General features: G+C 37.5%; 1 protein-coding gene across 1 annotated transcript; it reads right to left on the reverse strand.

The window, feature by feature from the left end:
- Positions 1–1,123: 1,123 nt before the first annotated feature.
- Positions 1,124–13,919, reverse strand: araf (A-Raf proto-oncogene, serine/threonine kinase). The gene is made up of 16 exons (XM_026342779.1): positions 13,864–13,919; positions 12,235–12,449; positions 10,438–10,541; positions 7,698–7,800; positions 7,387–7,541; positions 6,869–6,967; positions 6,630–6,774; positions 6,136–6,163; positions 5,899–6,029; positions 5,586–5,788; positions 5,196–5,372; positions 4,710–4,756; positions 4,269–4,387; positions 3,608–3,739; positions 3,098–3,232; positions 1,124–2,471 (listed from the first exon to the last, which is right to left on the reverse strand). Exons 2-16 carry the CDS (start codon positions 12,343–12,345, stop codon positions 2,331–2,333), a joined length of 1,830 nt encoding a protein of 609 aa, XP_026198564.1. The 5' UTR covers positions 12,346–12,449; positions 13,864–13,919; the 3' UTR covers positions 1,124–2,330.
- Between the last annotated feature and the right edge of the window lie 21 nt (positions 13,920–13,940).

Consider the following 13,940-nt stretch of genomic DNA (forward strand, 5'->3'; position numbering starts at 1 on the left):
TGAGTGTGTTCATTTTGAACCGCTTACAAAAGTAATGCCAAAGAAATTCATGATTTGTCTTTTTTTTTCCTCTGCCATTTGATGCAATGTGTGTTTAATCAGTATTCATATTTATATAATATGTTTTTTATAAAAGTAGTGGCAAATGACACTCAGTGTTTGTGAACACCGTTTCTGTTGTCAAGATACAGTTCATCTGAAGCACACTGAGCCCTTTAATATTTACCATTTACACTTTCCACAGCTTCCCACAGTACAACCGAACCAAAGCAACCAATTAACCAAATTACTGAGTGAACACAATCCCAACACCCTACTGTCGTATGACTTTAAGTCTATATGACGAGTGGCTAATTCATGGGGAACATTTAAGATAACATTAGAATTAGAATTAGCTAAAGCTGTGTGATGTGGCAGTGGAATGACTGAGTGTAAAATCTCAACACAGGGTAGAAAAAAACTAAACTGAAAATGTACTAAAATGTAGCAGCAATGCGACCAACCATTTCCATTAAGACTAGTCCTTACTAAGAACCATCAGTTCCCATCAGGCAAAAATGTGTAACAAGTAAAAGTTATCTTTTCTGCAATCCTGTGATCTGGAGTGTGAGGGCATTCCACAAAGAATCTGTGGAATAAAAAGTCTCGGGAGTTCCCAATCTGGTGCTGTGCTCTGATAAGTGCTCTGAGCTGTGGCCGCTGGTTTGTTAATGTGTCTTTCCTTGTGTGTTATGGAAGACCAACAAACTGAACTGATTTTACACATTTGACTACATTTCAACCTGCCATAAGCAATAATAAATGATGACAGCAGGGTATGAATCTACTGAGAACCCTTAAAAAGGGCATTTCTTAATCATCTTAACATAACTGGGTGTTAGTGTCCTGTAATGATGTCATGCTTAAAAGGGGTTCTCTCCTACATTGGCAAGGAATTGGTTGACAAAAACTAACATTTAGGTTTGCAAATACTAAATACTACACAAGGCATAATATATATATTGGTCCTGACAAGTTAATTCTGCAGTCACTCTGAAATTATTACAAAAGCTCAAACTAATTCCAGTGGAGCCAGGTAAATTACGCAAGTTATATGTAGTCAATCTGCTTCAGGAACTAATAGCACGTTAATGTCAGACATTACTGTGAACAAAATGACTGAGACTTTATCGTATTGCTCCCCAGCACCAGGAGTATAAGACTGAACAGGAATCAAAGTGAATAAGAATGTATCTCTCTAACCGTCACGCAGCAATGTGTTAATGGACAAATGTTTTGATTCAGATCAGTAGCCAAAAGTGCCAGTCCTGCTGGGTTAACTGTTCGATTTCCACAGGTCAAATGCTGTTTTGGCGTTTGGTTTTATATTAGTTCAAAGCAGCATCAATGGATAAACAAGTCCAAGATGAACCAGGTGACTTACACTTAAGAATATTGATCTAATTAAGTTAATAAGTTAGTGTTAAGTGTGGTTAAGGTAATTTTGGTTTATAAACATCTACTTTTTTGCATGTGCAGACACATTCACAGATAACTATTCTCAAATTTCACATTTCAGTGTCAGAACTTAATAGTTCTAGGTTTTTAAGTTTTGCGTTAAAGTGTTACTTTTCTTTGTCTTACCTTGTAGGTTTGCTCTTGTGTTGAAATACTTTGCATGTTCAATTTATTTCAACTGTATAAAATCTGCAAATGAAGTAAGTATTGGATCTATATATATTTTTCTGCCCTTTCCTCTGTTTTACAATTTTAAACACACAGAGACTGCCATCAAACCACAGCTTTACATCCTTGGACTCATTTACACTGCATTGTACTGGAAGTGCAGCAAGACTGCAGAGCATTAAAAGAGTGTAAGCTGACCAGCTGACCGAAAGCAGAATTGCTGGTAATTTTGGCTATGATCACAACGCTCCTTAAAGATCTGAGTAAGACTGAAAATAGTAACGTGCAAAATGTGTTTGCACATTTATCTCCTTCCCATCATACATCCCAGTAAGTCAGAGTATATAATGCACGTCAACATATTGAGTCAATCAGTTTTCTAACTTTTCCTGATCACAGGCTTTTAACATATTCTGAGATACAGTAGACTAGAGGTTTGTCACTTATATAAGGGAAAAGAACATTCACTATCAGACTAAGCAAAAAGTTTAGGTTGTTACTGCAGTCTGTTACTGAGTGATGAGTGGTGCAGCTCCAAGGCTCTGCTGGGGCAGAGAGAGTTGGGAGTTGTGGTCTGTCAGACAGCCAGCTGTGGCTTCTCCTAGGTGTGGGAAAGGTGATGTTTTGAACAGGGTGACAGTCTCTCTGCCCATACTGCAGGACGCTTATAGAGGCAACAGCTTGGTGGTGTGCAACAGGAGGGGATTCAGGTCCTCAGCATGGACGGCCCGATGGAGCGACGGCTCTGAGCGACTCCGCTCGATTTTTGGCAGCAGGTCTTGCACCTGCTCTATGGCCACCAGGATCTGATGAAAGAAAATCATAAATAAAAAGTGTTCATATTTTTGTTGTTCAGCCGGTGTTAGTGGGTTGGGTGCACCTGCTGCATTTTGGGGTTTTTAGTTCAAAACCATCAGTTTTATTTAAAAAAATAAAAAATCGGCTTAACTTTACATAATCTTGATTACAATCAATATAAGCAGCATAAATGATTAATATACTTTTCTATTTGGGATAGAGTATGAGCAAATAGAGATTGGTTAAACATTTGCAGATACGTCATCACAGGTTGAATTACTAATAATAAAGATTTTCCCAAAAACATAAATACCTGACTAAATTTAGGCAAAATTAAATAAGAACAATTTGACATATAATTAAATGTAACCTAAAAATTATCCATAATTTTCAAGACCTACTAATGTCATACTTAAGACATTTTTTTGAGAAAATCTTGATTAAAGCATGCAGTATATATATATAGATACTATTGAAATTTTAAAAATTTAAATAAGGAAGAAAAAACAGACAAGGCAAAACAATGCCATATTGGTTACCACACGTGTAGACTAGATTAAATCCACTATGAGTAACAAACAAAAACAAACAATGTTAATGTTTTGGATTACCATGCAAGCTACACACTGCTCACCTGTGGAAACAGAGGTCTCTCATCACGTTTGAACTTCAGGCAGTCAACAATAAGCCTTTTCATAGACTTGGGTGAGGTACTATACAGCTTACTGAGGTCTGGAGACAAGTAACCACGTCCAACCATAAAGATTATCTGAGAAAGAAAAAGACAACCATCACACATATGTGGTGGCTACATCTGTTGACCACTTAGTGAAAGAAATAATTATTTTTAGTGTTTTAGATACATTTTCACGACATCTGATGCAGACATTTATAGTTTCCAAAGAAGAACCATGACGGCTTTTGTGTTGCCCAGACTTAAAGTAATACAAACAGCCCTAACACAGGAGTTTTGTGGCCATTAAATCAAGTTAGTATTGATATCCAGCTGTTTCTAATGATTGTAAATTTAAAGGGTGTTCAATTATCGCCTGTGGCTGCATTTTCAGAAAGGCAGATTTAATAATTAGATACTTTGCTTTTGCCAGAGACAATGTTGTGTTAAGACAAAGTAGCCTGATGTAACCTGGTCTCTGTTGTTAATATTGGAGTAAGGCAGGGTCCCTGACATCAGCTCAAACAGCACAACCCCGTAGCCGTAAACGTCAGACTGGAACGTGTATGGGTTGCTGTCTTGCATTCGAATCACCTCAGGAGCCTGAGGAAGAGAGGAAACAGAAAAGAGGAAAAAATGCTCTATATTGTGATTGTCCACATAAAAAACAAGCCTGTTTGCGCTCTCTTTTCCATCTGACAACTGTGAGAAAAAAGTTTGCTGTGAGACGTAACAGCTCCCCTCTCTCCTTGCTACTGCATCATCATCAAGTGTGCCCGTCTCTTTTTTACACTTCACTTTAAAAAAATGTGAGCAGGGTCTCTGTTAAAATCAAGTCAGAGAAATATACCAAGAACAGTGAGGGAAATGTTTTATCTCAGTTGTGGGTGACAAAATTATGATTCACATTTTACCCAGAATCCGCAGTTTGGTACATGAAAGTCTAAATGGATAAATATATACAGAGAAACTGTAAGGTCCTGTCTTATTATTGTAGTAGTTGTGTGAAATAGATATGAAACACACACACACACACACACACACACACACACACACACACACACACGAATAAAATATAAAATGGACATCTTTATGTACAACTTAGTTGTCTTGTAGTGAAATGGGCTGTTACCATCCACAGAATGGATCCGCTTGGCTGTTCAACCTGTTGAGAACCGCTCCACCGAGACTTCACCGTGGCCAAGCCAAAGTCCCCAATCTTCACAGTCCAGCCCTCATGGAGAAAAATATCTAACAGCAGAGCTCAGGAAATATTACAAAAGACAACTAGTGGACACATTTTTTAAATTAGCTACAACAATAGCCTTTAACAGGCAATAAATTATGAGAAGGGAGAGAATAATATCATATTTCTTACTTCTGTAATACTTCCTATTATGATGCTGTGACTCATGTGTGGTTAAAACTTTGCTAGCTACAGAACATTGTGTTAAAAATTACCACTGTGGTTATGGGTTAAGTGCACAGCAGCATAAGATCAAACACCTACATGTATCTCTTGCACGCCATTAACTAGCAGTTAAAAACCAAGCAATGAACAATAAAAGGATACTGTTTGATTTCAGATCTCGATGAATTATGTTCTTCGCATGAAGATAACTAAGACAAAAAGATAAAAAATAACCAATTTTAAAGTACAAAAACAAAAACTAAATAATAATAAACCTGGAAAACGTGCCTCATCTTCTAAAAAACTTCACCATCTGTGAGAATAATTACCTTGCTGTAAGCATATTGTGTTAAACCATCTGTTTTCTCAGAGGCTGTCTTAACAGTCTTCACTTTTACCAATAAAGATTTGAAAAGCATTTGTATAATAAGCAAGCTTGGAAGGTTGCATTGAAAATGGGATCAATCAAAAGAGTGAACAGAATAATTCATCTTTACCAAACTAAGAGAACACAAAGTTGAGTACTGAGAAAAAACAAACAAACAAAAAAAAAAAAAAACACCTGTTGATGTCTGGTACTTAAAAAAACAGCTGTGTCAGTAGTGAGAATGTGATAATTGGAAAACTTAATCTAGCAGCAGCTCTTACTCCATGCCCTGTGCTGTCTGTCTGGCCACATCAATGCGACGCATAGTGTCAAACTTTGTTTCTGTGACATGCAGATGGCGATACAGGCTGCTGCCTTCACACCACTGTGTGATGATGGCAAAATTGGGTTTAGTCATGTAGCCCATGAACAGCAGGATGTTTACGTGGCGGGTCTTCCTGCAGAGAACAGAAATGGTAACAGTGTTAAAAATGCCACTGTGTCATTCAGCTCAGATTAAAGTAAAGGTTTATTATAGTATCTCCGCTAAGGTTTTTTTCTATTAACTTTCATTCATGAGGAAAAAAAACGAATCTTTGTCAGCCTAATGACAGGCAATGTGAAGATTTTTTAAGCCAGTGTATTTACAAAAAACATACAGCATTACTTACCTTAAGACTTGCATTTCATTTTTGAAGGCCTGTAACTGCTCAGGAGTAGGCTCTGTGACTTTAAGGATCTTGATTGCCACGTCTCCGTGCCATTTACCCTTAAAAACTGTTCCAAAGGAACCAGTGCCTATTCTCTTTAGAATGGTGACTTCTCGTGAGTGGACCTCCCAGTAGTAACTTGAGTCTCTGTAACCTCCTCGGTGCTGAAACATACACATGGATCAAATGTTCTGTATTGCTAAATCACACTACTAGTATGTTACTTTACTTGAAATGTTTGTGACACCAACCTGTCTTAAGAAAATCTACCTACCACTTTCTTTTTATCGTCAGATGAGGATGGCTTACGCTCCTTGTGCTCGGAAGGTGACTTTGGTGGCTTCCTTCCTGGAGAACCAAGAGAAGAAGGTGGGCTGGTGGAGGGCTTCGGTGAGGGCTCAGGACCTATGTGTACAGAATTGTGAAATACCAAAAGCAGAAAAATAAAAAAAAAACTGACAAATAAAATGTCAACAAATTCTGAATTAAAGAGGTGGGGGAAAGAACGTACCCATTGTGTTGTTGAATTTTAGTGCTTCCTAAAAGGAAGAGGAACACAGCTTTATTCAGAGGTCAATAATCAATACTTCATGCCACATTCAGAAAAAAAAAACTATATATATTTTAAAGCACAATTTCTCTGCTCTGGTGTACAAAACCACACAGGTATTTGATTTCACTGTGCATCATTATTCAGTGTTTTACCATGAGGGTTCTTATAGTTGAGCTGCATCAAACTACATTTGGAAATATTTTACATACAACACAGACAAACTATAACAACTACAGTACTCTTGTGTTAAGTGTTGTATCAAAAAGTCAATCAGCCAAAAAGTGGTTACGCTAGAACTAGTGTAGCAGTAGAGGTACTAGTAGTAGTAGTAGTAGTAGTAGTAGTAGTAGTACTTTTCTGGGCAGTATTATACAATTAGGTACAATTTGGATTTACCTGTAAACTATAACCACTGACTACATACAAAGATAACTGGAGCAGCCAACACTGACCTCTATGACACTGGCGCCAACAGGGCCCACTGTGCTGACCATATGAACATTGGGAGTAGAGGTGGAGCGATGCCTCTGTAGAGACTGGCCATCTCCACCAGGTATGGGGAAGCGAAAGGCTGAGGTCGGGGACAAGAGGTCCATACTGTGTGTTGAAACAAAACAAGTGTCAATGTATATTTGGATACCAATTTCCTTGTAAATTAAATAAATATTATTTGTTTAAAATAGTTGCTTACCCAGCAGGCTCTGGGGTTAGGGGTATGTTGCTCTGTGATGGGGAATTTTCTGGCAATAGTATCTGTGGGAAGTCATCTGTACAAGGATTGGAATCACACCTGGGCAAAATATATGAAAAAAGGTATGAGACAAGACTAAAGAGAAGTGATTAAACAAGGGGTTAGATTAAGGACTTTAATCTGGTTATGGAGACTCTGGTTATGTGGAATGCTCTTTCAACCTGGGTTCTGATTCAAAGCTGAAAACTGCATCTGATGAACACAATAACTGAACAATATTTACCACTTCTCTCACCAAAATTACAATGAAATAGACTTAACATCAAAGATGGCTTCATCCAACACTATAGTTACCATTTGGTTTAATTTGACTTGTTCTGTAGCAGTGTAACCCTTATGCTTTACATATGCTAGGTATATGGCAGCTCTGTTTTTATAAAAAAAAAGTGTCAAGTTAAAAACTAACACTTCAATCATATACACTAATAAACACAGGTGTCACTTTGTCTTCAACTCACCGTTTGCTCACAGTGTCCATGTCCACACACACAGTAGGGACTTTGCTACTGCAGTGCTGGTGAAATTTGTAGCCACAAGTCTGACATCTGAAGCCATTAAAAAGAAACTTGTGGCAAAAATCACAGTAAGCTAGCTTGAAGAAGGTTTTCCGTACCTGCAGAGATACAAAGGTCACAGTGTTCAATCACTTCTAAAATTTGAGGCAAAAACAATTAAGAACCAGAAGAATGTGTATTTTTATCACATTGGCATCGTGTAAATATACAGCAAAAAAAGAAAAATGGGTTATATGTGTTTACAAGCTACTTACAAAGTTGTGCATGGTGAGGGGAATATCATCCAAAACCTCAACTAAAAGCTCCTCTCCAACTAGAGGAGTGATGTCTGTGTCCCAGTCCGTCAGTCTCTTACGACTGGAGAAAACATGAAAAACAGAAAAGTCAACAAAGTTTGGGCATATTTTATTTATATAAAATCATGCATTTCTAACCTCAGGTATACAGTTCCTCATAATAAAATGGTGCTTGAGTTATAAACAACCTCGCTCATTAGCCTGAATCAGACTCGCATCTCTGAGAAAACATTATCATGGTTAACTCATGTTTATGAAATGGCGAAATACAGCTTAACAAGAGCATTGCAGTGACTTAAGCAGTCAGTCAGATGATCAGTTGGTGTAAACAAGCAGTTTATCCAACAATATAAACCACTTTATTTGTAGATGAGACAAAGATGGGTGCACTTGAAATGTGTAAAGATGAAAAACACAGTGTGTACACACAACTCCAATAAGAAAGGTAAAAGTTAAAGTTCAATTAGGAACATGGTCTGTAGACTGTATTGAATGTCAGAATGACAGAATTCGCCAAATTTCACTTTCTGAAATTAAATGGAGATTGGGGACCGTATTTATCTACCAACAGAGAATCAATCCTAGGCATGGTGCTCGAAGTTAACTTAGGACTAAAAATACTCCAATGCTCACCTACATTACCTAAATTAAGATTGTTGAATTATATTAGAAGTACATATAGTATATGTTCTTTATAGGTACAACCTCGTTTCCAAATCAGTTGGGCCGCTGCGTAAAATGTCAATAAATACACACTGAAATCTGCAAATGTTAAATAAAAACTATATTTGGGACAAAGACAACGTATCAAAAGTTGAAACTAAGAAATTTGATAGCCTAAAATAAAGGTTGGGACAGGGATGGCAGCATATGTTGATCCCAAACCTATGTATGCATGTACATCATGGATGATGGCTTTTAAGCTATGCACTGACAAGAGCCTGATGATCCCTGTCCACTTCAGCCAAGGATGCAAAAACTATTTTCATTTTGGCTTATCAAATCACAGGACAGTTTGCACTGTGATTTCTACTACAGAATCTTAGTTCATTTTAAAGCAGTGCTATATATAATGGCCATTCAGTATTGATTGATGATTGCATTGTATACAGAGATTTCTCAGCATTAAGCTTACAATAACAATATGTACCAAAGATAATGAAACCCCAAATTCTTAGCAATTTTACGTTGCCAATCACAATCTGCATTACTTCTGAAAAACTGGTTTGGCGTTTTTAGATCCAATCATGATACAGACCTGTTGCAAATTAATCTCATTAGTTTATTAAGAATTACGCAACTTTGCCAGTCTTTTGTTGCCCCTGTCTCAGCTGTTTTGGAATGTGCTGCTGGCATCAAATTCAGAAAAAGGCTTTATAAATCAAAAATACCGTGGCATGAAAATGTCAAGCATTTGGAATTTCATGGTTTTCTGCTATAATTTGTCATAAAGAGTGATCTGATCATCTAAATCAAGGGTATTAACAACTATAATGTGCATAAAATAAAACAAAAAATTATCATCTTTCATGTCTTCAAAAAACAACTATAAAAACCTCAGTGCTAGTGGAAAATGTACACAAACCCTTGGAATTAATAAGTTTAAAAAGTCAGGTATTACTACATACCTAGAGTCTAGGTAAGAAAATTAGTTTGGAGGTTTGGACTAGAGTTACTTTGACTGACAAAAAACACTCAAAACTTTTCGAGTTTGCTCCGCACAAGAGGAATACGCTTATTTGATTCATTCCTCGCCAAAAGGAGCTTTCAGAGGATCTACGATCAAGAATTGTTGATTTACATAAAGCTGGAAAGGGTTACAAATTCGCCCGTCTACAGTTGGCAAACAATCTACAAATGGAGACACTTTGGGACTGTGGCTACTCCACCAAGAAGTGGGCGGCCAGTCAAAATGACCCCAAGAGCACAATGAACTTAATGAGGAAAAGAAAACAAAAGAAACAACCTTAAGTGACAGCCAAAGATTTGAAGGCATCATTGGAACTGGCTAACATCTGTGTTAATGAGTAGGTAAAAAATTGAACAAGCAGGGTGTGTATAGCAGGACACCACAAAGGAAGCCACAGCTAACTAAAAAGAACAATGCTGCATGCCTGAAGTTTGCCAAAGAGCACACTGACACTCTACAATGGTGTTAGCAAAATGTTTTGTGAAGTGATAAAACTAAGATTAAACCATTATCATACTATTATCATGAAAACATCATCCCAATCGTAAAGTATAGTGGCAGGAACATCATGATTTGGGCCTGCTTTGCTGCATACTTTTTCCACTAACATTATGAGGGCTTTTATGGGTTTTCTCAATAAAAACATAAAAGTTCAGAATTTTTAGGCACATTATATTTGTTAATACTCTTGACTAAAATGAAGATCAAATCACATTGTATGAGAAATAATGCAGAAAACCATGAAATTCCAAAAGGTTCACATGCTTTTTCTTGCCATTGTATATTAATTTCTAAATTTCTATAATTAACATTCGAGACCTTATCTTTGTTACCTAATTATTATGGGGGTTGTAGGGAAGTTTTAAAATACTACATTCTGTTTTTATCTACAATTTACACCCAATCCCAATTTTTTGTAAAATCAACAGACAAGTGACAATTGTTTTCTGCTTTTTCACGTTTACTGTGAAAAGGAATGCAACTCATATCTATACAGCGCAACCTTACCCTTCCAGAAGACGAAATACAGAACAGCAGTCTTGGCTTAGGCCTCTCACTTTGAGCGCTTTGTCTAGACTCTCGTACACGGTCTGTCCTTGGCGAACATTCACCTGAGAACAGGAAACCATACAAGTGTGACTTTGAAATTACATTCAACACACACATTTGAGACGTATTGAGAGTACTGATAAGCAACAGTGATAGCCACACATTAGATTAATGTTTATCCACACAGTGACAGAAAACCTTTGTCTTCAGCCAAAAAAATAATGCTCTATAACTCGTTTGTGTATAATAAAGCCCGTACAGAGGCCACTGTGGGATGTCCACCATAGCTAGTGGTTCAGACAAGTGCTTCACAACTATATGTGCATTTTCATCAAATTAAAAGAAAACACATGGTAAGTTTTTCCATTCCCTTGCATGACTCAATGTGTATCTCAGTACACAGTCCATAATTTAATTTTTTTTATCATTTACATGTATATTATGGTTAATGTCTTCATCACATTCAGTTTTTTTTCCGCCCAATCAAATTGATTGAACTATTAGTTCATGTTCACTGATTTTTTTTCACCTTGGCTTGAATCTGTGATTTTGACCCAATGCAGCCATGTCTCTTGTTCTTCTCATATCAACAATAAGTAGTCAAGAATATTATAGTCAATTATGTTATGAACCTTCTCAAGTTTTATTTGAAGTTGTGGAAAGTGGACATGTACACAGGCTGAGGTTTATAGTTACTGTTCATTGTAAACCATGTGCTCGGGCACACAGATTGCTGTTTTACAAGAAATGGCATGAAGCACAGATTGCCCTCTAGATACCTTTACCTACCATGCACAATACCACTATAACAGAATTAGGATAGATTACATTTTCAGTTATTTCAAATGGATAATCACATTTTAGAAAATAAATGTACACTTAATATCCCATTAAGACAAAGTGTAGGTATTAGAAATGTTTGCAAATTTTAAGTTTACTGAAGTGTTCATACTATAGTCACAATGTTTTTGTTTAATCATCCTTGAGCAGGCAAAAACCTGTGTAAACAATGGTCCAAAATTCCCACTGCATACCATGTATGCACGCAAACAAGACCATAAAGTCCAAGGAACTCTCAAGTAGTGGCAATTGACTTTCCAAATCTCAGAGTATTCTCTAATTATACTTTGGGATCACCAGGACCTTTCCTACAGTTGACCAGCACCCAACAGTCACTCTTCAGGGGCAGGTTCTGAGAACTGGCCACAAGAATGACCATCTTGATAATCTTGACCATCTTGATCGAACAAGCATTTACAAACTCCAAACATTATGTTTGAGAGAAATCCTTAAAGACAACCTGTTTCAGAGTGTACCATCGGTGCGATTGGCGTTATTGTTAAAAAGAATATCAGTTTCTGATCTTGAACACGTGCAGACATTTCTAAAGAACAATGTCACTTATTTGGTGAAAGTTTTATCAATTTAAATAAATCTATGTTACAATTAAGTGCAAACAGTGAATGCTTTCTGAAGCAACTGTATGTATGCTTGGAATTGTAAGTTGAGTAAGATAGCAGAAGATGGTGGCAGGCACCATCTGTGAAACTTGACACCAACTGTCCACGGGAGCTTACTTGCGAAAGTGCTGTGAAAGATGTAAGATTTTGTGTGAGTAATTACACTGACACCCGTCACTGCTGGCATAATCCTTGGTAACAGTCAACTGTCAGTAAGCCAGTTACAGTACTCTCATTTAATTTCTCCAATGTAATGTATGCATCAATATTATTAATACAGAGCAAATCATCTCACCACTGTCCTCTGCTTGTTGGGGAGGTAGACTCGAATGGTGCCCCCACCTCGGGGTACATCCTCCGGACTAGTCTCCCCCGAGGAGGAGTAGGAGGAAGAGGTGGAGGACATGATGAGAGGCAGGAGGAGCTGGGGAATGCAGAACTTGAACACCACGACCTCAGGTGAGCGTCATGCACAGTGGGGTCCAGAGGAGTTAGCAATTTACTCAGAACCTGCAACAAGATGCACTTGTCAATATTGCCACCCTTTCTTGCAGGAATTATTGTTGATGAACAGGTCACTTTCTGTCCAAAACCTCATAATGATACCATAAATTGTAGGTGTATGTGCCACTGCAGAGAAATAAAGTACAGATGCTGTTCCAAATACCTTTAACACTGTATAATTAAGAATGGGGCACTAATTCAGACATTGGAATTTATTAACATTAACAATTTAATGTGTATGACTAATGTGCAATTACACATACACACAAGTAATGATGGAAAAATAAAGCATGCTCGCTACTGTCAAACTTTAGTTGTTAAAGACAATCAAATTGTAAAAGAAAAATACTAAGTAAGGTGTTTGAGTGTGTGGTGGTGCAATAAGTCTCTACTCTCTCAACACTACCCTTAGTACTATGAGAGAAGGTGATGATAAACGCCGCTTTTATGCTGTCAGTAGAGCCAGAGACAACTTTCTACATAACTAAAGACAACAAAACTAATACGCTGTATACTAAGCAGGAAGGAGAATTCAGTTAACCTAAACCCTAACGAGTCGCGTCTGTTGCGTTAAAGCCCTTCCCTTTAAAAGGAAAATAATTGACTGTAGCCGAGGTTCTGCGTTACGTATCGCGATAACGTTACCAGACAAAAATGGCACGTACCCGGTATTAACATTCATTTAGCAGTACAGACGATGGAAGCAATGTTTACAGCAAATATTGTTCTATATAACAACTATACGCATGTACTTAATGATGTAATGGCATATTAAATATAAAGTGTTAAATAAAACTGAAATGATTGCCGACAGGCAGAAGTTTACAACCAGCTAACTAACTACTCGCATGGTGCTAACGTTAGTGTTAGCTAGTTAGCTTAGCATGGAATTTGCCTGCTGTGCAATGACATTTTGAGTTTGGGGAGGCCACGTTTCTATCGGGACGCCAGTTAAAATATTTTCACTAGCTAACTAAGGTTAGTTAACTACTTTTCATAGTATTAGCTAAGTAGGTAAGAAGTGACATAACTTAGTGGCAATAAAATGCTAACGATGCAAACTTATCAAAGCCTCGACCTGAAACTGTGCTAACCTAGCTAGTTAACGCTAGCTCAACTCTGGAGTGGCAGTGAGATTATCTGACCAATTCACTTTACTGTGTAGCTAGAGCTTTGATGCTAGCGTTACTCTTAGCCAACTAATGTTAGCTAGCCAACTTGGGGGTGGGGTGGGGGGTTACCACCGCGTCAGCTTGTTGGCTTAACTGCGATGTCTTCCCATACTACACAACTGTGACTTATCAAACTGGCACACATAAACGTTCAGGTACGGTTGTCACGATACACTCGTCAATGTTATTACAAAACGTCCTTAAGTCAAAGTGTTTTAACACAGTTTCGATACAAGTTACAATCTTACCTGTAGCAGCCATCTTGATTTCTCTCAATCTGAAGTCGGATCTGCCAAGAACTTCGGGGAAAGCGGAAAACCTCCGA

This window comes from Anabas testudineus, chromosome 9 (genome assembly GCF_900324465.2).
Source record: "Anabas testudineus chromosome 9, fAnaTes1.2, whole genome shotgun sequence".
NCBI lineage: Eukaryota > Metazoa > Chordata > Actinopteri > Anabantiformes > Anabantidae > Anabas > Anabas testudineus.

Excerpts from the sequence above, each read along its gene's own strand:
- araf (XM_026342779.1), bottom strand. The coding sequence starts at position 12,345 with ATGTCCTCCACCTCTTCCTCCTACTCCTCCTCGGGGGAGACTAGTCCG. Across the intron at positions 6,164-6,629 it reads TTGGCGCCAGTGTCATAGAG|GAAGCACTAAAATTCAACAA; the intron begins GTCAGTGTTGGC and ends TCTTCCTTTTAG. Across the intron at positions 6,030-6,135 it reads AAAATTCAACAACACAATGG|GTCCTGAGCCCTCACCGAAG; the intron begins GTACGTTCTTTC and ends CTGTACACATAG.